The sequence below is a fragment of the Myotis myotis genome, unplaced genomic scaffold (assembly GCF_014108235.1).
Source record: "Myotis myotis isolate mMyoMyo1 unplaced genomic scaffold, mMyoMyo1.p scaffold_m19_p_35, whole genome shotgun sequence".
NCBI lineage: Eukaryota > Metazoa > Chordata > Mammalia > Chiroptera > Vespertilionidae > Myotis > Myotis myotis.
The window spans coordinates 348,322-370,335 of record NW_023416341.1 but is presented as its reverse complement, the minus strand read 5'-3'; the positions used below and the strand labels follow the sequence as shown (position 1 = coordinate 370,335).

The 22,014-nt window shown below is 54.5% G+C and overlaps 1 protein-coding gene across 3 annotated transcripts in view; it reads right to left on the bottom strand.

The window, feature by feature from the left end:
• Positions 1 to 1,724: 1,724 nt before the first annotated feature.
• LMF1 (lipase maturation factor 1) overlaps positions 1,725 to 22,014 on the bottom strand; it is a 108,527-nt gene continuing 88,237 nt past the window's right edge. For all 3 annotated transcript variants that reach the window (XM_036303104.1, XM_036303105.1, XM_036303106.1), the window contains 5 exons: positions 4,791 to 4,974; positions 4,254 to 4,407; positions 3,777 to 3,960; positions 2,428 to 2,540; positions 1,725 to 1,954 (listed from right to left, as the gene is read on the bottom strand). In XM_036303104.1, coding sequence (XP_036158997.1) covers positions 1,780 to 1,954; positions 2,428 to 2,540; positions 3,777 to 3,960; positions 4,254 to 4,407; positions 4,791 to 4,974 — 810 coding nt within the window. In that variant the 3' untranslated portion in view covers positions 1,725 to 1,779. The remainder of the gene's footprint in view (positions 1,955 to 2,427; positions 2,541 to 3,776; positions 3,961 to 4,253; positions 4,408 to 4,790; positions 4,975 to 22,014) is intronic.

The window sequence follows — 22,014 nt, the reverse complement described above, 5'->3', positions numbered from 1 at the left end:
GAAGGCAGAGCCTTGCTCCGGCCACTGCGCCCCCACAGCCTGGACCTGGAGTCACCTGTGATGCCCAGGTGAGTGGTTTGTTCTGTCCCAGGACGGGGACAGGGCTGCCTGGTTCCTGAGGGCCCGAGCCCAGGGGCCTCCTCTGACACTTGGTCACTGGCTCCAGCCCTGCCCCCGCCTAAACATCACATCCTGTGTGTGTCTTAGGGGGTCCTGGAGGCTTGGGGGGCATGGCTGCATGGGGGTCTAGAGTCAGCAGTGCGGGGTCCTAGGGCTCCCTTGTCCAGCCCTGGGTGGCAACGAGCCCAGAGCGGGTGGGAAGGGCTGGGGGGAGGTGGGGAACCACCATGGCCCCTGGCAGGGAGGCCCCCCGAGGTCTGGGCAGGGGGTGTGGAGAACCATCGGAGCCAAGGTGTAGGGTCTCCTCAGGCCCCCTGGTGCCCCCACCCATTGGCAGAGCCCCCAGGACGACCCCCCAGGAAGGGCTGCCGGGCTGTGGCTGGCGCTTGGCTGCCGCAGGCAGACTTGCTGGCTCCAGGCTCCCTGTCTGAGGCCCTGTCTGTCCGCTACAGACACAGGGCGCCTGTTTCCCTGTGAGCAGGAACACGGCCTCTCTGTTGGCACCTGGGCCGGCCCCCCAGGCGGTCGGGAGGCTGCTCCACACAGACCTGTACTTGTACCCACCTCTTCCAGCCTCTTGGCCGGCACCACCTCTCCGGGGCTCCCCACAGTATGGCCAGTGCCCTGGATGGGTGGGGGTAGCGGGAGGAAGGGGAGAAGGGAGGGCTGGCAGCATCCCTCTGGCCTCTGTCCCCTGGCTGAGCGGGGCTGGGGCGGCACCACTGGGTGCCAGCTTATTTGTCTGGCAGGACCCTACCCTGTTCACTCACAACTCACGACAGGCAGCAAAGATCCTGGGCTGCACCCAGTTCTCACTGCCACAGGGCCCTGGATTGCCAAACAAAACATAATCAGTCCACTAACTTCTGACAACTGGGCCTCAGAATTGCACCGTGGGGACCCTGCCGCCCCAGCACCCAGCACCCAGGCTGGGGCTGACGGCTCTGCTGTCCCCCCACCCGCCGGTCAGCAGCAGGAGGCGCCATGGTGTGTGGCTGGGGACGTGGTCACAGGGGAGCATGAGGATGCGCTTCGCTCACCGGATGGGGTGGGGGACAAAGGGCTTCTGGACGCTGGTCACTGGAGAGGAAGGCAGGGCCCAGACCAGCCTTGAGGGGTGTGTGTGGAGCCTGGGGGGGTTCTGAGGAGGGTGGGCATGAGGGGGGATTGGGAGTCTTGGCTTCTCCCTCTCAGTCTGTTCTGGATGTGGTGGGAGCCCACCCCGGGGGCGGTGGAGGAGAGGCAGGGAGTGAGGACTTCCTCACAGCCACACCAGGTACACAACAGGGGCTTGGCCACTGGGGGTAAGGGCCTGCCTGTGGACCGGCACCCCAGGTGCCTAGGACCCTGAGGAAGCCCCCTGGCCAGGCCATGGCCAATGGGAGGAACCAAGGCTCCGTGTAGTGGGTGCTGGTGGTCCTGGATCCACCACTTTCCCTTGGACGCCCATGTCTGGGGGCCTGGTGACCAGGGAGATGACCAGGGTGCCTGGGAACCCCCTGTGAGGGATGAGGAAAGCACAGATGGCCACCCGCAACCCCAGCACCTCTCCCAATGCCACCCCCTGGTTTGCTTTCCTGGACATCTGGGTGCAGGTGGCGGTGCAGGGGTGCTAATGTCTTCCCACTTTATTTCTTGGTGGACAGGCCCTGGGTCCCTCTAGTCCGGTGCTGGGTACGGCCACTCCCGTGACCTAAAGTAGCCCTTCAGGTTCCGGAGGCTGAGTGGAGGGAAGTAGGGGCCGATCCTCTTCCGGATCCACCACTTGCCATCTGCGGCGTGCAGGCCCCCGGGGCGGCTGAACTTGTACCTGTAGTGCTCGCCCCTGACCCACCTGCGGGGAGGGGAGCGTCAGCCTGCAGCTCCGCCCAGCGCAGCAGCCTCCAGGGGGCCCCAGGCTCAGGGGCCCAGGTTCGCCCTTCAGGAGGGGCTGTGTGTCTGTCCAGGGGCTCCCTGGTGGGGAGAGGCTGCTCAGGGAGCCAGAGGAGCCCCCATCACAACCAGGCCCTGGACCGGGGGCCGTGTTTAGCCTCCAGGAAGGCTGAGTGCTGGGCGGCAGCTTCCAGAGCCACCGGGATGGAGGCTGGGACTCGCTATAGGAGGCCACCCCCTCCCCCGGAAGCGGGGGTCCTTTCAGCAGGTGAGCGGTGCTGGGGGAAGGGGGTTGCCTGAGGGCCTACGGGTCTCTGCACCTGGCACATTTCCAGGGGTGGGGCCTGGCCCCAGAGCACATACTGCATTTGGGGGAGTAGCGCTGAGAGGCAGTAGCCACTGTGGGTGGGGGTCCCGTCTGGGAGAGATTCTTACCTGGGGGGGGCCTTGTCCGCAAAGGGGTTAAAGGCCAGCAGGGACAGGACCTCGGCGTCGTTGGCCAGGAGCCTGCCCGCCAGGTGGATGACCCACTCGTGCTGCTCGTAGGTCTGGGGGCAAGAAGAGGAGGGGTGCTTGGGCCGCTGCCCCTGGGTCGGCACTGGGCGCCCGCAGGACCAGCCACCAGCCTGAGCCCTGTTGTGGGCAGGAACTGGGGGCGTGTGGCACCCAAGAACTCTCAGGAGAGGGCATGCTCCCTGCTCCCTCCCACCCTCCAGAGGGCCCTGGCCGGTCGGTCACTCCATCAGGCTGTTGCCCTGGGTGTGTCTCACGGCAGTGTGGTCAGTGGCTGCCCTGGGGCCCACACCCCATTGCTTTGGGTTAGGTTTCCCCCCCAGAGGGGCTGCCAGCTTCTGTTCTCATCCATCAGCCAGATGTGTGTGAATCGTTCCTTCGTGTGCCGGGTCCCCCGCCCCGTCCTGTGCTTGGGTAACTCGGATGCAGCAGGCACAGGCCCAGCCAGACCAGCTCACCTCTGGGCTTTGCCATCTGGGAGCCCTGGGCTGTCACCTGGGCGAGATGGGTCAGAGGAGATGCGGCTCCTCCAGGCTCTCTGGCCTGAGCTAACGCCTGTCTTGTCTTTTGTGGTGAAGGCGCTCTGAGAAGCCGGCTGTGGCGCCTGGTCCTTGTGCGAGGGCATCTGAGAGAGGCCCTGGGGACCCGTGCCTAGGGGACCACCGCTGTGCAGAGGCAGGGCCTGCGTGTGCAGCAGAGCTCAGGGAGAGACCGGAAGGAAGCCTGGCCTCTGACTCCCGCGCAGACAGATGCTTGCCCGGGTCCGGGCTGCTCAGGGGGAAGACCCTGCCCCAGGAGGGTGGGAGCCGGGAGCGTGTTGTACGTGCTACTGCCTGGCCTCAGGCCCGGGCCCCGATCTCAGGGCTGACAGCGAGGTGGGCCCTGCCTCTCGGGCTGGGGTGGGGAGTGGATGAAGCTGCTCCATAGTTGACGCCACACCAGGAATCCAGCCCAACCTCCCGTGTCCTCACGGGCCCAGGTGGGTGGTGTGAGGCTGGTCAGAGTCGGGGTTGCATGGGCACCCATGGCTGAGTGTGAGTGGTCGGTCTATGACACTGTTTCCAGCGGGGTCTGATGTCCCCCCACCTGCCCTGTAGGGGCCCGTGTACCCATGGAGGGCCCAGCCTGCTGACACCTCCATTATAGCCTCTGAGACTCTACGGGAGGGCACATAGCCTTGGGGACGCTGGAGTGACCGGAGCCTGAGTCCACAATGAGCACTGGACATGGGCACTTGGGGGAGATGGTGGAGCGGGAGGAGAGGGCCTTACCTGGAAGGCTGCGAACCACATGAGCCAGTCGAGGCGGTGGTGGTAGGGGGAGATGAGGCATGGCCGCCTCCTCAGGTCACCCGGCTTGCACTTGAACTCGTAGTCCTCCCACACAGCGTCCGGAGCGCTGGCGTTGGGGCTGGCCGTGCCCTGCAGGATGACCTCTGTTCGCTCCCTGGTGATGCTGTCGGGGAGACCAAGTCAGGGCGGGCGGGGCTCTGTGTAATTGCAGGCGGTGGCTGCCTCTCCACCCAGAGCAGACCGGGGGGGCTGGAGCTGTGGACCGAGCAGGAGCAGGTGGGGGCTGGCCTCGGGGAGGGAGAGCAGACCCCTCAACCCCACCCTGGCCAAGAGTGCCCACCTGGCTGGTCAGGGCCGGGCCTCCCTGACCAGGGGTCTCCCACGTGTGGATGGAGAGGAGAGACCACACCCAGGCCAGACAGGCGGCCGAGACGGCCCCCCAGGCATGCACAGTACCTTCCGAAGGCTCCGTATGTGTTGACGATCCTGAGGGGGTTGAAGGAGCTGTTCATGACCTGCTTGGGGCTCAGCAAGTTGAGGACCACGGGGATGCTGAGCCAGGCGACCAGGACACCCAGTGCCAGGTTGGCCGCCTGCCGCACCATGCAGCCTGGGCTCGGGGAGAGAGGGACAGTGGGTAAGCTTCTGCCCCCTGGGCCGGGGCCCCAACCACAGGGAGGAGCTGAGGCTGTCCCCTGCCCCGTCAGTGGGCCCTCCAGACCCTGGCCTCTGTCCGGCCCCTCTGGGCTCACAGAAGCTGAGGGTGGTGCTGCTGGCCCCCCGCCTGGGAGTCTGGGAAGGGCCTCTGCCCACAGCTCCCATCTCCCCCAGCCAAGGACACTTTCTGAGGCTGATATGGAAACTGAGTCATGACAACTGCCCTGATGGGGAGGGCCTGGAGTCGCTCAGTAAGAATGGGCCAGCACCTCTGGGGACCGGCTATGCTGGGTCGGGAATAAAGGCCTCTGTCCACGTCCCCAGGTGTCCACCCACCGTACGTCGGCGTGGGCCCGGCCTCCCGGGCTTCCTCCTTCTGCATCTTGAGGACTCGGTCCTTGAGGCTGCCAGGCCCGGAGGGAAATAAGAACCCCAGGGTGGCGTCATCGAAGCAGGCGATGCTGGGCACGATGGTCAGCCAGTTCAGGAAGCTCAGGTTCCCACTGACGATGAGGACCACCTGAGGGACGGAGCAGTGCCTCAGCCCCAGCTGAGCGAGACCGAGGACAGCTGCCCTGCCTTGTGCTGGTGGCAGCCTGGCTGTGCCCTCCAGCCGCCTGTGCCCCACCGACTCCACCAGGACCCAGCAACTCACAGAGTCCCAGCAACCCAGAGGTGCTGGGGCGGAGGGGTCCCAGTTTCTTCCCGGAAGCACACGTAGGTGCCTATGCTATTTCCCAAGAGACCAGGGTGGCAGGCGGCCATGGTCCTGGCCCTGCTCCCCCGCAACGGGCTGCACACCTGGCCTCCCTATCCCTCTGGCCCGAGGATGACCATGCCCCAAACGACCATGAAGGCAGACCCTTCCCAGCACCTCCAGCGAGGGCCCAGTCTGCTGACACCTCCATGCCAGCCTCTGGGACTCTACTTGAGGCCACAGCCACGGCCGCCCAGATGTCTGACCTCCAGGACTGCGCAGTCACGCATCTGTATTGTTTCATGCTGTGGTTTGTGTTTGGTGCAGTTGTCACAGTGATTATTAATCAATACAGGCTCAGGGTAGGACCCTACAGCCTGTGCTCCTCCCCAGGGAGGGGCTCTGACATCAGGACTGTGCCTGGGTCATGTGGGAGGTGGGTGGGGTTTGCTGTGCTCCCTATCAGGGTTGGGGAAAATGGGGGTGCACTCGCCTATCTGCAGCCTTGTCCTCCACACCCTGGTGACCATGTGCAGGGCCTGGGCACCCTGGGATGGGTGTGGCAGGCTCCTAGCGGGCTGTGAGTTGCGCTACCCTTGGACATGGCTTAGATGGAGCCCAACTTCCTGTACTTTCCCAGTGGCCACAGGAAAGGGCCAGGCCTGGGCTGTCTGCTGGGCAGCTGTCGGAGAGGGGGGGTCACTGCTCCTCCCCAGAGGCCTCGTGCTGCCCAGCTGCATTTGATGCCAGCTCCGTGGTGAACCTGGATGACGCAAGGTCCAGGAAGCCCAAATATGCTTGGGGAGAAACTGGCATGTCCTCTAAATCCCACTGAAATGGTGACCAGGGAGGTGAGGCTGCTCTGTGTCCCAGACCCGCGGGTTCATCTCCCTGGCATGGCACTAACTCAGTGACCCAGAGGCTTTCCAATCAGAACCACCCCAAAAGCCTGAGGCTCCTGCCCAAGAACTAAAGGGTCATGAATGGATGAGGTGCTGACAGCACGGGGTTTTCCCACGCCCAGCTGTCACAAGGCCGCATACTGGAGCGCCTCCCAGCCAGAACTCCCGGAAGTTCCTCCTGCAAGAGCTGTCTTGAAGAGAGCACCTTTGTATGCCCTGTTGCTGGGCGGTGGGGAGTAGGGAGTATGAATGGTCTTCACTTGAGGGCATCCCACACCCCTCAGAGGGACACATGAGGGTGTCTTCCTGTCTTGACTGCCGTGAGTCAAGTCTACATGAATATTTATGCAGAAGTGTTGGCAAGTTTGGGGTCATGTGGCAGTCTGACGCCTGAGCCCTGCCCTCCGCCTGGGACTGTGACAGAAGCTGGCTGATCTTACCTGCTGTTTCCTGTTGGCAGTGACCTTGAGAGTCTCCGCCTGTCCTCGCTGGCCTTCACATGTTCTCTGTGAAGTGCTTGTTGAAGTTTCTCCCCATTTAAAAAACAAACAACTGGCCGATTCCTTGGGCCGTAGGGGTCCTCTGTCCGATGTGCTATATTGTGACTGTTCTCTGCCAGCTGGTGTGGCTGCCCTTTTATTTTTGTTATGGTATCTTTGGAAGAGGTTGACGTTTTACTTTTTTGTGAAGTCCAAGTTACCAATTTTTAAAAAACTTTACAGTCAGTGCTTTTGTGTCCCACCTAAGAAATGTTGGCCTACCCCAAGGTTACAAAGATCTTCTAAAAGGTTTGTAGGTGGAGCTCTGATCCATTAACAAAAAATCCTCACCTGAGGATATGTTTGATTTTAGAGAGAGAGGAAGGGAGAGAGAAACATCAACTGGATGCCTCTCGCACAGGCCCCGACCAGGAACCGAACACACAACCTTTCAGTGTACGAGAACGGGCCAACCAAGGGAGCCACCCGGCCAGGCTGGAACTCTGATCCATTTGAGTTGGTTTTCCACGCGTGGTGGGAGGTGAAGTTCAGAACTCCTCTCTCCTGTGGAGACTCAGTATGGATTCAACCCGCCAGCTCCCTTTCAGGCCCAGGAACCGCTCAGGGGGAGAGAAAGTGTGAGGGCGAACACGGACAGGTCTACAGTGCGAGTCCCAAGTCCGAGGAAGAGCAGGAAGTAGCAAGGAGTGGGAGCAGCCAGGACGGGTCAGGAGTCCAGGATGACGGGCTACGGAGGGAGCAGAGTCGGGTGCTGGAGGTGAGGGGTGGACCGTCCACGGTGGGCACACAGTGTTTGCAGGGAGATGAGCTGCCTGGCCTCAGAAAGAGGAAATAAGAGCCTGGAGCTGGAGGAGCCGCAGTGGGCCAGCAACCCACACCTGAAACAAGGGACAGACAGGAGCGGAACCGAATGAGAGCACGGGCACGGGTCACGTGAGGAGAGCGGCCAGATGGACACACTTCTGAAGGGGCTTTGAGAAAAGATGAAACAAGAACAAATCAACAGGGAATTTCATGAAGATCAACGTGTAAATATCCGCACACCTACACAATGAACCCATTTCGAAAGAAACAAGACCCTAACAAGCCAGCAGTCACTAAACAGACAGCCACCGCCTCCCCACCCGGTGACTTGACAGGCGAGTCTGAATCCCGGAGCGCAGACAGCGGGTCTGGTGCTGTCACTGCAGGAACACGCGGAGAGGGAGCAGCCACAGAAGGAGGTGAGATGACGACGCGGGGGTGACGGCCGCCCACCCGCACCAAGGGCACTCCTCCTTGGATGGCAGCAGGGACCTGATATCTCCGTGTGGCCCAGCCCCAGTCGCCTTAGCCCTTCTCCAAGGCTGAGCGAATCGCAGCTGATGCCCCGCCTCTTACTCTCTGAATGGTAACTAAGGCTGGTCCTGATCCCAGCAGCCTGGAGGAACACGAGGTCACAGACGACGGCCTAATGAGGGTCTGCGGAGGAGCCAGGCTTTCGATGGGTCTTGTCAGTTTTATGGGTCACGATGGAGTTTTATGATGTGTGACACGAGGGACTGGATTCACAGCTCTCCCGGCATTAATCTGGAAAACTAGTTTTCCTGGCTCCGAGCCCAAAAATTATTTCTTCTTCTTCTCTGTCTACATTAATAAACCCCATGCCAGAAACATGGCCTAGCCCTAGCCTGTACCTGCTCTGGGCTGGCGAGCTGCTTCCTGAAGTCTGTGGAGCGCCACAGGCTCCCGACAGCTTGGGCATCGGGCGCCGATACTGTGGCTATTGCAGGAATCTTCCACCATGGGGCAAGGTGAGGGGCTGGGACTGAGCCCTTTGGGTGCTGTGGCAGGATGCCTGGAGCCCTGGGGCCACTCCCGCACCGGCCTCTTTCACACTCCCCTTGTGGTTGGTCTGCGCCAAACTCGCCCAGGATGGGACGAGAGCATCCCTCTCACTGGCCCTCCTCCTGTGGGTCCAACCTCCAGTTTTCATCCCCACAGACCTCTCCCAGCTGTGCTGGCGACTTGCGGGTACGATGTCACAGATGCTCCCCTCTCTGGCATCTTGGCTGCTCATGTGCTAGCTGCCCAGTGGCTCTGCAACTTCTGGTAAATGCCTCACACTGTCGGGTGTGGCTCAGTGGACAGCGGGGCTGCTGCATCTGGAGTCCCCTCTCTGTGGCTCAGCCGTGTAGCTAAGGCCCACTGTGCAGTGAGTCAGGACAGGACAGCCACTACCCTGAGGGGCTACGGTCTGGGGGCACTGGTGAGAAAGCAACGATGGTCCTTCCTTGCTCAGTTCACAGCTGAGATGGCCGCCAAAGCCAAGGAGACCCAGAGCATGGCTTCCCTTCCACTAGAAATGCTACACGGATGCCCCTCAGGGCCTCAGTGAAGATGCTGCAAGAGGGAGATGGAGGGCGGACAACCAGCTCCTGCCCTTGGTGCCCAAGGCCTCAGGGAGGCCTGGCTCCAGAAGCTCCCCTCTGGCCCAGCCGGGACACTGTCCTGTGCTGGGAGGGTGACGGGGTACAGGCCTGGGGGGAACAACCTCACACCTGCCCTCAGAGCAGGCCCTGCAGGAAGCTGATGGATTCGGGCAGCTGCCCGTCCTCACACTCCCCACCTGCCGAGCCCTCTTGCCCTGTGGCGCCCTGTCCTCTGGGAGAAGCGCCACACCCACCTCCACCCTGAGGGCTTGTCTGGGCCACACACGCCCTCCATCAACGCTCGGACCACCAGCAGACAGGGCCACCATGACCTGCAAGACTTAGCAGGGCGGGCTGGTGGCTGACTGGGTGCTGACCTGCCCAGAGAGCCCACCTGTGGGCCTGCTGGCCTGGCCTCTCAGCACATGCACTGAGGCATGGTCTCGCCTTCTGGCCAATCACGGCTCCTCTGAGACCCAGAAGGCCTGGTGCAGGGAGAGGCGTGCAGAGAAACCCAGGCCAAGACACCGCTAACATGAAAGAGCCCTGCTCAGTAAATGGCGTTACTCATCTACACCCGCTGTAACAGGAGCACAGCAGAAGAACTGTAACAAGTGCAGAGCAGAGTGGGAACTGCTGACGTCTGGGCCAGTGGTTCGGAAAGATGACTTGAGAAATCCCGCCTGAATGTGTGCAGAAACGGAAGACCTGATGAGGGAAATGATACAGGTCCAGCCAAGTCGCTGGCTTTGTGATCAGCTTTCCAGGAGAAGAATGATGAGAAGAGACAGAACTGAGGTTCCCGACGCAGGAGCAGCCGGCCTCGGGTACAGGACGGGTCACAGGAGCGCGACGCGGCCCTCACGGTCTGGCAGTTTCTCGTTTCCAAGGATGAATCGGAGTAAAAACAATACAAACATTTAGACTGAAAATATAAAAAATGAATAAAAAAGCCAAGACGGAAAGCATGGGAAGGTAGTCCAAGGAGGGTCAAGCCTCTCGCCTGAAAACTGGAAAACAAGGCCCGGAGCAGTGCTGGCGCGCCGGGCGAAGGACCTCGCTCTGTTCTAGGTCTGCCTACGTGCGGGCCCCTGGTGAGGGCACAGAGAGGGTCTCGCACAGGCTGCCCACTCGCCTCTTGTGGACGTCGGCTGGGCATGGCGGGCGGGGGCAGGCACATCTGTGCAGTCATGGGACTTCTTGGCAGCAACGGGAATGTTTGGAAGGATAATCAGGACACAGCCTCCAAGTCTGGTTCCCAGCTGAGAACTGAACAACGTGGCTGTGTCCACCCCGTTCCATCTTTAAACACCTACTACTGGGGACCAGGACCGAGAGGACAGTCCCAGAGACACCCCGCACCAGCGCCCTCTCCCGCACCTCCGTCCTGCCTGCTTCCCGGAAACCACTCGGGGTCACGCTCCCAGGCGTGCACTTCCTTCCACGTGTGGAGCACAGCTGGTCAGAAAAGGACTCAGGTTGTCCCAAAACCACACAGAGGAGCGGCAGCCGTGCACACCACCTCCACCCTCCTTTACCCCCAGAAGCAGGGCCCAAGTCTGTGCCATCCTATTCTGCCCCCTGGCTCTGACTTCACATTCCAGGGATGAGAGTGTTCAAGGTTAAAACTCCATCAGAGATTTCTGCTCCAGGCCAAGAGGGAGGAAGTAGTACTGGAACCTCCGCCGCCAACACAAACAACTGGATATTGAACAAAACAGATGAAGCAACTGTTGTGTGACATGTGGCTTCGGCGCTGCAGGACTCTTGACTCCAGAGAGAAGGGAAACAAACAGACCTGTGACGGCCCCAGCGGAGGCATTTAGCACTCACACAGGAGGGAGCCTGGGAAGGCAGAGCTTGAGGTAGGTAGGTCGAGGGCTGGAGCTCGCCACACAGGAGGCAGCAGGCAAACAGGGAGCTGTAGGAATCAGCGAGTCCCCGTGAGTCTCTGCCAACCACTGTGCTCACAGGCACACAGGAGCCGCCACAGGGCCAGGGAGAGAGCACTGCCCAAAGGGCTGGCAGGTGCCCAGGGCACACAGGTGTGGGAGACGTGGAGCTCTGATGAACCCACGGGGAGAGGCCTCGTGGGAAGCCAGCTGTGCAGCAGGGATCCCAGCGCCGTCCTACGAGCAGGCGGACTGAGCCTGCAGTGAAGGCTGTTTTAGACCCACTCGGAGGATGTGAAGATGAGCGTCAAGATGGTGAAACTGATTTGCAAGTAAATCAACTGCTTGTCAGGAGAGAATTCAACACCCAACACAATGGCCAGTATCCAGTCAACAGTTAACAGGTGGGCAAGTCAGTAGCAGCGTGGAAGCCACAGCTGGAGAAAAGGACAGGTTCACGAAGCAGAGTCAGAAACAGGAGATGATCTGGAGCTAGCGGATGAGAACGCTAAAACAGCTACCATCAACAAATTAAAGGACTTAAAAGAAAACATGGTCATAACTAAGAGAAACAGGAACATGATAAAGAAGAAACAAGAAGTAATTCAAGACTTCTTTTTTCTTTTTGAGAGACACAGAGGGAGAAGGCATGACACATCGATATGAGAGAGAAGTGTGGATCAGTTGCCTCTGGTACACTCCTGACTGGGGACCAAACCTGTAACCTTTCTGGTTACAGGACGATGCTCCAACCAACAGAGCCACCCGGTTAATTCGAGATTTTTAAAGGTAACATATGAAATGGAGAGGCTTCAGACAAAACTGACACAAAGAAAGAGAAAAGTTAGTGGCTGAGTGAGAACTTTCTCAACTGCAGCACAGAGTGCACCAGAGCTGAGCGGCCCCTCAGGGACCCGGGGGACACGCACTCTGTTCTAAAACATGTGGTTTGTGTCCCAGAAAGGGAAGGCCAGCAGAAACAATAATGAAGAAATCATGTCCACACAGCCTCCTAATTTGATGAAAACTATAAATGCAGAGATCAGAGAAGCCTAGGAAACCATGAACAGGACAAACACAGAGAAATTCACACCATGGCACATCAAGTCAAACTGCTGAAAACCAGTGAAAAAGAGAAAGATATGAAGCAGCCAGAGAGGAAGTTGCATGACAAACCAGGACAGAGGACAAGTATTTGGGCAAAAATAACAGACGGGTCTTCACTGTAAGACAATGCCATCAGGCTGCAGCATCACAGCTAGGAAAGACCCTTAGAAGATGGTGGTGGAAGTAGACATCCATCAGCAGCCTCCACGAAGACACGTTAAAAAACAATGGAACATTCTTCCAGCAGCAGGAACGTGATTTCTGTGGAGACCTGGGTCTGCACAGAGGAAAGCAGGGTGTCGAAAATGGTGAACATGTGGATTAATACTAAATATCTGAAAAAATCTTTAAAATTTTTCCTTAATATAATTATTTATTTAAAAAATCTGTGTATGATGGTTATGGTTGTTGAGAACAATGGTTGTAAAGATTATACTGGCAAGCGAAAACAACCACACAGATGCTGTGTAGCTGTGATCATGGCCTGTGCACTTCTGTGACAGGACTCTCTCCCACAGCCTCGGCCCACGCTGCAGACCTTCTTAAAAACTGTTGCCCGGCCAGTGTGGCTCAGTGGTTGAGTGTCGACCTATGAACCAGGAGGTCATGGTTTGATTTTCTGTCAGGGCATATGCCTGGGTTGTGGGCTCAATCCCCATTGTGGGGAATGCAGGAGGCAGCTGAAAAATGATTCTCTCTCATCATTGATGTTTCCATCTCTCTCTCTCCCTCTTCCTTCCTCTCTGAAATAAATAGAAATATATTAAAAACAAAAAAACTGTCTTGGACATTTTTAAAGCCCTAGGCTGGTGGTAATTGGACTCAGTGTGTCATGTGTCTCTTGCTGAGTGGCCCAGGCCCAGCACGGGTGACAGCCAGCCTTGGTTTCACCCAATCAAAACAGAAAAAAAAGAAAAAAAAGAATAGTTCAAGGGACCTCTGGGATAACATCAGACACACCAATATTTGCATCATAGAGGTATCAGAAGGAGAAAAGATAGAGCAAGGGACTGAAAACCTATTTGAAGAAATAGTGATGAAAAATTTCCCTAACCTGGTGAAGGAAACAGACATGCAAGTCCAGGAAGCATAGAGACTTGTGTATGATGGTTATGGTTGTTGAAAACAATGCTACTAAACCAGGGGTGGGCAAACTTTTTGACTCGAGGGCCACAATGGGTTCTTAAACTGGACCGGAGGGCCAGAACAAAAGCATGGATGGAGTGTTTGTGCGAACTAATATAAATTCAAAGTAAACATCATTACATAAAAGGGTACGGTCTTTTTTTTTTTTTTTTAGTTTTATTCATTTCAAACGGGCCGGATCCGGCCCGCTGCCCACGGCTGTGCTAAACAATGAATGGGTTAACAATGAGGTTAAGAAAGAAATCAGAGAGAGTCCCAAATAAGATGAACCCAAAGAGGCCTACACCAAGACACATTACAATAAAAACTAGAGGCCCGGTGCACGAAATTCGTGCGGGGGTGGGGGGTGTCCCTCAGCCCAGCCTGTGCCCTCTCGCAGTCTGGAAGCCCTTGGGGGATGTCCGACTGATGGCTTAGTGTTGCTGCGGAGGTGGGAGAGGCTCCTGCCGCTGCCGCTGCACTCACCAGCCGTGAGCCTGGCTTCTGGCTGAGTGGCACTCCCCTTGTGGGAAGGCACTGACCACTAGGAGGCAGCTCCTGCATTGAGCGTCTGCCCCCTGGTGGTTAGTGTGCATCATAGCGACTGCTTGTTCTGCTGTTCGGTCAATTTGCATATTAGCCTTTTATTCTATAGGATGGCAAAGGTTAAAGACAAAGAGAGAATCTTAAAAGCAGCAAGTGAAAAGCAGTTAGATACCTACAAGGAAGTTCTCATAGGGCTGTCAGCTTATTTTTCAACAGACAGAGGGTGGCTGAATAGATAAGAAAGCAAGATTCATACATATGCTGTCTTCAAGAGATCCATTTCAGATTGGAAGACACAAGACTGAAAGTAATAACATGTATTTCATACAAATGGAAACAACTACAACAAAAAAGCTGGGATAGCAATACTTCTAACAGACAAAGGAGATTTTAAAACAAAGGGTATAATTAGAGACAAAGAATGATATTGCATAATGATAAAGGGATCAATCCAGCAAGAGGCTATAACCCTTATAAACATTCATGCCCCCAAAATAGGAGCATCTAAATACATAAAGCAAATGTTGATGAACATAAAGGGAGGGGTCAACAGTAATACAGGGATAGTAGGGGACTTTGACACTCCATTGACATCAATGGATAGAGCATCCAGACTGAAAATCAGCAAGGAAACAGTGGCCTTAAATGACACATTAGACCAGATGGATTTAATTGATATTTTAGAGCATTTCACCCCAAAGCAGCAGAACATACATTCTTTTCGAGCACACATGGAACATTTTTCAGGACAGACCACATGTTAGTCCACAAAACAAGTTTCAATAAATTTAAAAAGACTGCAATCATATCAAGCATCTTCTTTGACCACAATGGTCTGAAACTAGAAATCAATGACAAGAAAACTGAAAACATGCAAACACACGGAGGCTAAAATACATGCTACTAAACAATGAATGGGTCAACAGTGAGGTTAAGAAAGAAAAAGATGGCTTGAGACAAATGAAAATAAAAACACAGCCAAACCAGTGTGGCTCAGTGGTTGAGCATCAACTGAGGAACTACAAAGTCACCTGTTCGATTCCTGGTCAGGGCACATGCCTGGGTTGTGGGCCTGATCCCCAGTAGGGGGCGTGCAGGAGGCAGCCCATCTATGATGTTCTTCTCTTATTGATGTTTCTATCTCTACATCCTTCTCCCCTCATCTCTCTATAAAAACCAAACCAAATAAAAAACATATTAAAAAAAGAAAATGAAAACACAATGATCCCAAATGTATGGGACACAGTGAAAACAGGAACATCACAGCATTGCAGGCCTATCTCAAGAAACAAGAAACATCTCAAACAATCTAACCTACACCCAAAGGAACTAGAAAAAGAACAAAGCCCAAAGTGAGTAGAAGGAAGGAAATAATAAAGATCAGAGCAGAAATAAATGAAATAGAGTCTTAAAAAATTACAAAAGTTTAATGAAACCAAGAGCTGGTTCTTTGAAAAGATAAACAAAATTGATAAACCTTTAACAAGACTCAAGAAAAAAAGAGGACCCAAATAAATAAAATCAGAAATGAAAGATGAGAAGAAACAACTGACACCACAGAAATACGAAGGATTATAAGAAAATACTACAGACAATTATATGCCAACAAACTGGACAATCTGGAAGAAATAAATAAATTCCTAGAAACATACAATCTTCCCAGAAGAAAGAGAAAATCTGGACAAACTAATAACTACTAATGAAATTGAGTCAATAATTAAAAAACTCCCAACAAAAGTCCTGGGCTGAATGGTTTCACAAGTGAATTTTACCAAATATTCAAAGAACTAACACCTATCCTTCTCAAACTATTCCAAAAAATTCAAGAGGAGGGAAGGCTTCCAAGCTCATTTTATGAGGCTAGCATTACCATGATTTCAAAACCAGACAAAAACATTACAAAAAACAAATTATAGGCAAGTACCTCTGATTAACATAGCTGCAAAAATCTTCAACAAAATATAAGCAAACTAAATTCAGCAATACATTAAAAAGATCATATACCATGATCAAATGGGATTTATTCCTGGGGTTCAGGTTGGTTCAATATCCACAAATCAATTAATGTGATACACCATAAACAAAATAAAGGATAAAAATCATATGATCATATCAATAGATGCAGAAAAAGCATTTGACAAAATCTAGCATCCATTTATGATAAAAACTCTCAGCAAAGTGACAAAGAGGGATCATACCATATCTGATAAACCCACAACTAACATCATACTCAATGGGGAAGAACTAAACGCATTTCCCTTAAGATCAGGAACCAGACAGGAATATCCACTTTCACCACTCTTATTCAACACTAGAGGCCTGGTGCACGAAAATTTGTGCTCTGGGGAGGTGGGGGTCCCTCAGCCTGGCCTGTGCCCTCTTGCAGTCCGGGAGCCCTCAGGGGATGTCCGACTGACAGCTTATGTCCCTTTGTGGGATGTCCCTTTGTGGGAGGCAACCAGGTAGGCTGGCTGATCAGGGAATGGCGCCGGCCAGCAAGTGGCCAGCCCCGCCCCCCCATCAGCCCTCTGCCACCGCTCCTCTTACCCCCATTGCCATCCCCTCCCTCTGCCCACTAGCACTTGCCTTGGCTGGCCTGCTGACCAGCTCCACCCCCCCCTCCCCCCGCTGACTGGTCATTCTGCCATTCGGTCGATTTGCATATTATGCTTTTATTATGTAGGATAGTACTGGAAGTCCTAGCCACAGCAATCAGACAAGAAGAAAAAATAACAGGTATCCAAATTGGAAAGGAAGAAGTAAAACTGTCATTGTAATTTCCATACTACCTAAAGCAATCTATATTCAGTACAATCCCCATTAAGATACCAATGTCATTTTTCACAGAACTAGAACAAATAATCCCAAAATTTATATGGAGCTACAAGACCCTGAGGAGCCACAAAAATCTCGAGAAAGAAGAACAAAGTTGGCCCTAACCGGTCTGGCTCAGTGGAGAGAGCGTCGGCCTGTGGACTGAAAGGTCCCAGGTTCGATTCTGGTCAAGGGCATGTACCTGGGTTGCGGGCACATCCCCAGTGGGGGGTGTGCAGGAGGCAGCTGATCGATGTTTCTCTCTCATCGATGTTTCTAACTCTCTATCCCTCTCCCTTCTTCTCTGTAAAAAATCAATAAAATATATTTTTTTTTTAAAAAAAAGAAGAAGAACAAAGTTGAAGGCATAATGTTACCTGTTATACTACAAGGCTATAGTAATCAAACCATGTGGTACTGGCATAAAAAAGACACATAGATCAATGGAACAGAATAGAGAGCCCAGAAATAAAGCCACGCTTATATGGTTAAGTAATCTATGACAAAGGATGTAAGAATATACAATGGGGTAAAGACAGTCTCTTCAATAATGGTGTTGGAAACTGGTCAGACATGCAAAAAAATAAAACTAGACTCCTTCTTACACCATGTACAAGAATTAACTCAAAATGGATTAAAGATTTAAATGTAAGACCTGAAACCATAAAACTCCTAGAAGAAAACTTAGGCAGTAAACTCTTTGACATTGCTCTTAGTAATTTTTTTTTTGGACATATCTCCTCAGGTAAAGGAAATAAAACAAAATAAATAAACGAGACTACATCAAACTAAAATGTTTTGCAAAGCAAAGGAAACCATCAACAAAACAAAAACACAACCTACCAAATGGGAGAAGATATTGGCCAATGATACATTGATAAGGGGTTAATATCCAAAATTTATAAAGAATCCACACAACACCAAAAACCCACAAAAATCCAATTAAAAATGGGCAGAGGAACCAAACAGACATTTCTCCAAAGAGGACATACAGAAGGCCAATAAACAAATGAGAACATGCTCAGTGTCACTAATCATCAGAGAAATGCATACGAAGACCACATATCACCTCACACTTGTCAGAAAGGCTATCATCAACAAAGCAAGAAAAAGTTTTGGTGAGGATTTGGAGAAAAGGAAACCCTTGTGCATGGTTGGTCGGATTACAAATTGGTGCAGCCACTACGGAAAACAGTATGGAGGTTCCTCAATAAATTAAAAATAGAACCAACTTATGACTCAGCCATTCCAAGTTTGAGTATAAAAGAAATCTAAAACACTAATTCAAAAAGATACACGAATCCTCATGTTCATTGCTACACACTTTACAATAGCCAAGAGACGGAAGCAACCTATGCAGTCCATTAATAGACGACTGGATAAAGAAGATGCGGTACATATATACAATGGAATATAACTTGGTCATAGAAAAAACCAAAATCTTACCATTTACATCAACATAGATGACTTAGAGGATATTATGCTAAGTGAAGTGAATCAGACTGAAAAGACAAACACTGTATGGTTTCACTATATATGGAATCTAAAAAAACTCCCAAAACAAATGAAAAAAACATAGAGAAAATAAACTGATGGTTACCAGATGGGAGGAAGGGCTGGGAGACTGGGTGAAAAAGGTGAAGGGATTAAGAAGTATAAATTGGTAGTTACAAATAGTCACGAGGATATGAATTACAGCATAGGGAATATAGTCAATAATAAAAGTACCAAGGGGGACTCTTGGTGCCCCTAGGGTTCGCTGTCCACTCCAGACACGTGAGGGCCATACCCCAGTGGCATGAACAGCGGCCCTGAGATGCCGCCATGGCTCCTGCGATTGGTGATGCTGCAGAGGCTCCAGGGGGCTTTTCCTGGCTTTGATTTGGAACCTGTCATCTGCTAGCTGTAACCCGAGTCTTCCTGGGGGGCAGACAGCCCAGGCTACCCCTGATGCTCCCCAATTCCACCCACCCATGTGAATAGGGGGGTCTGGTGGTGGCCAATAGGGCAGGCCTGACCAGGGCCCTCAGTGAGTGACAGACTCCCAGGGGAGGGGTCCAGCTGCTCAGCACAGGCAGGGGTGGGACCCACGTGGGGTCTTCTTCAGTCTTTGAAAAAAAGAATTGGAAAAACAACCAGCTACCCCACAGCCCCACATAAGCACCAGAGAGCGGTCCATGTCCCTGCAGCCCTGGTGCTTCCAGCCTGGCTGTCCGATGCTGTGGTAGACATCAGCCTGGGCCACTCAGCGAGGCCATGGCCAAGACACCTCCCGGGAGTCAAGCCTTTTTCCTGAGGTTCTGGGTGGCACTGCTGTCCATGTGGCACCACTATCTTGATGGTGGCACCAGTCCTGCTCCTGAAGAGGCCATGTTAGCCCAGCCTCAGCTCTTTGCCGGGGGCCTTCAGCTCTGCTGCAGACCTGGGAGCAGGAGCCATGTGGAGCCAGCCCTGGGAGGGTCATTTCTCTGTACAGTGGCAGGAGCACCAGCCCACCTGGTGCCTGGCCCACATGGCCATGATCCAGACTGGTCTGGTACAACAGGACCCTCAAGGCCTGACAGGTTTCTCTGGGTGAGAACGCAGGAGTGCACTTCGAAAGGCACGGCCACACGGCTCTAATGACCTCTGAGCAGTGCCTGGCCTCCTGGGGTTCCTGTCTTAGTGGGTCCGCGTGGGGTGGCCCCCGCACGAGCATATTTCCAAAGAGCTCCCCCGGTTATTCTAACGTGAGTGCAGCTGGGTGGCCCTGACCTAGAGACCTAGGGTTCAACAGTCTGGGGATGAAACCCCGTTTCTAATAAAGCAGTAGAAACCATGGGGACATCACCTGGCTGTGCGCAGAGCCCTTGTCAGGCACACACCGGCCGTGGGTCCCCATCCAGCCCATCCCCCTTTACCTGCCCCATCCAGCTGGACGGCCCTGTTTTTAACAGGAAAAATGGAGCCTGGCGTCACGTGCGTGGCCCCAGTGTGCGGAGGGGTCTGCGATCTTTCTTGGCTTTGCTGCAGCGTCTCCTCTGAGGGAAATGACTCCATCACACTGTCCATCTGTGTTTACACTGGTCGGTGGAGCCTTAATTGCACCCTCAGTGCACCATGCAGCCTGTAGGAGACCCGAATGGGGCAGTGGACCAAGGCCTGTGCTGGGGCGGCTGGAGTGGGACCGTGGGCAGGAAGATGAGTGGTGAGCGCTGGAATCTCAGGCCCAGGAGACGCCGCAGCAGATGTTCTAGGATGACACAACACGACCCCGAGGAGGGAGGGATGGGCTTCTGGAACTCCCTGCTGGGCTCTCAGCTTGCACGGCCGTGCAGAGGACACATGCATACTTGCAGGAGACTTCCTGCAACCAGGAGTCCAGGGGCAGCTATCCCGAGACCCCAATCTGGGCAAGGAACTCAGGCCGGTGGAGGCAGCTCTCTGTGCCCACAGCCATGGGGATGGCCCACTGTGAGACAGCTCCAGGACTCCAGCCAAAGTCAGAGATTAGAAAGAGCAGGACGTGGTGGGAGGTGAAGGAGAATCTGGCCTGGGATCCAAGAATTTGGTCTGCACTGACCAGGAGCGTTGCCTGGCGAATGCCCGTCCTGTGCTCGGTTGGGCTGCCTGCCCAGCCCCACGGTGGAAGCCGACCGCCCCCCCAGGGTCTCTCCCTCAGGCCTGTGGCTTGGCATTAGAGCAGGGGGCTGAGGCTGGGCTGGTGCACCTCTCTAGCAGACAATGGCCTTGCAGAATCCTCCGGAACAGCTGTGTAAACTCAGCGTGGGAGGAGGTGAGGTGCTCATATCCTCAATCCTCTCCCAAAGGAATGGACGGAAACAAACAGAACCAGAAACGCCTCTTGGGGTCTCAGGCAGAGACCGGAGCTTGGCCCCTGTCAGGGTCCCTCATAAACCCATGTGGTGCACCTAACACAGGCCACTCCCCGAAGTGACTGACACGCCCAGGCCTGTGCAGCAGCCCCATGGAGAGCTGAACACCTGCCAGGAGCCTGCAGCCTGTGGCCCCCAACCTGAGACCCCACACTGCCTGCCAGGGGCTGGACACGCTGCAGCTGCGCCAGCTGGCCATTCGTCCTCTCTGCTCTGGACACCTTAGGCCTGACTCCTGAAGGCGCGACAGACCAGCCTCGGAGAAGAGCCCCAGCTCTGGGGTTCTCCTGCCTTGTCCTGGGCAGGGCGTGGGGCTGGAGAGGACAACACGGGGGCATGCTTGGACCAGGGGCTCCCAGGACCTTCAGGGGGTGGAAGGCAAATATGCGGGCTGGTCTTCTGGGATAATGTCCAGAGCAGCACGTCGGTAGCAAGGCCCTTCAAGGTCTGCTCTGGCCCTCTCCTGCCCAGTGCTTCTGGGCCACTATGGTCCACCACTGTCCACCCGGGCGGCAGAACCCAGAACTGAGTCAAGACCCAGCCATTTGGCCTGAGGCTGCTGGGAGTCATTTATACCTGAGCCCTGGGGCCACCACCCATCCCCCTTCCCCGCCTGGGTGTCGGGTGCCCTGGCTGGGCCAGGATTCAGACACGCCGCCAGGCCAGGTCCAGAGAGCTGGTCCTCGCCCTGACCCACCGTGAGACTTGAGCCAAGTGCACTGTGAACAAACAAGGGCATTCGAGGACCCTGGCTCAGTGGCCAATGGGAGGATCTTCCTGGATCTGATTTACACACGCACCCGAAACCAAACTTTGTTCAATTATTTTTTTAGGTAATAGGACAACTTGTTTTTCATTAACGCTTGTCAAAGCCAGCTGCAGTTGAGTGGAACAGAAAGTCAGTCAGTGTAGCCTGAGGGATGCCTGAAGGGTCCCCCCAGGCCCAGTTGAGTTTATAGCCCTCAGAGGGTCCCACTGATTCAACACTTATAAAAGCAGCAAAAGCAGTGACTAATTAATGCCCTGAGCCCCAAGAGTGGGTCTCGGTCACCTGGTCGCCATGAAGTCATAGCAGGCCTCACTCCTCCGGAGGCTGGGCCAGGCAGCGGCCTCTGGCTGCCTCAGAACCGGACCTATGTTCTCCACTGGGCGGGGAAGGCGCGAGCCGCGGGCTGGGCGTCCTCAGGCAACAGGGGAAGGTGCGGCATGAGGTGGCGCCCATGCTGGTGGAGCTCAGGCCTCCACCTGGAGCCTTGTCCACCGGCTTGAGACCACAGGGCCATGGGGCCTCATGGCGCGTGGAGTGGGGAGAGTGCAGAATGCCCTTGGCTGCTGGCAAGGGTCACTGGCCAGCCAGGGCTCTGCATTCAGCCAGCTCTGGATAGTTTATGGATAAACTGTGGTACATCCAGACAATGGAATATTATTCAGCAAGGAAAAGAAATGCGCTCTCAAGCCACAAAAAGACAAGAGGAACCTCAAATGCATATTACCGCGTAAAGAAGCCAGCCTGAAACACTACCTCCTTCATAATTCTAACTACTATGAGACAGTAAAGAGATCAGTGGTTGACAGGGGTTGGGCGGCAGGGGGGGGGGAAGGAACCTCGAGAGCACAGAGGACTGAGGGCAGTGACATTGCTCTCCGTCCATACTACAATGATGGCTACATGGCAGGTACATGTGTCCAAA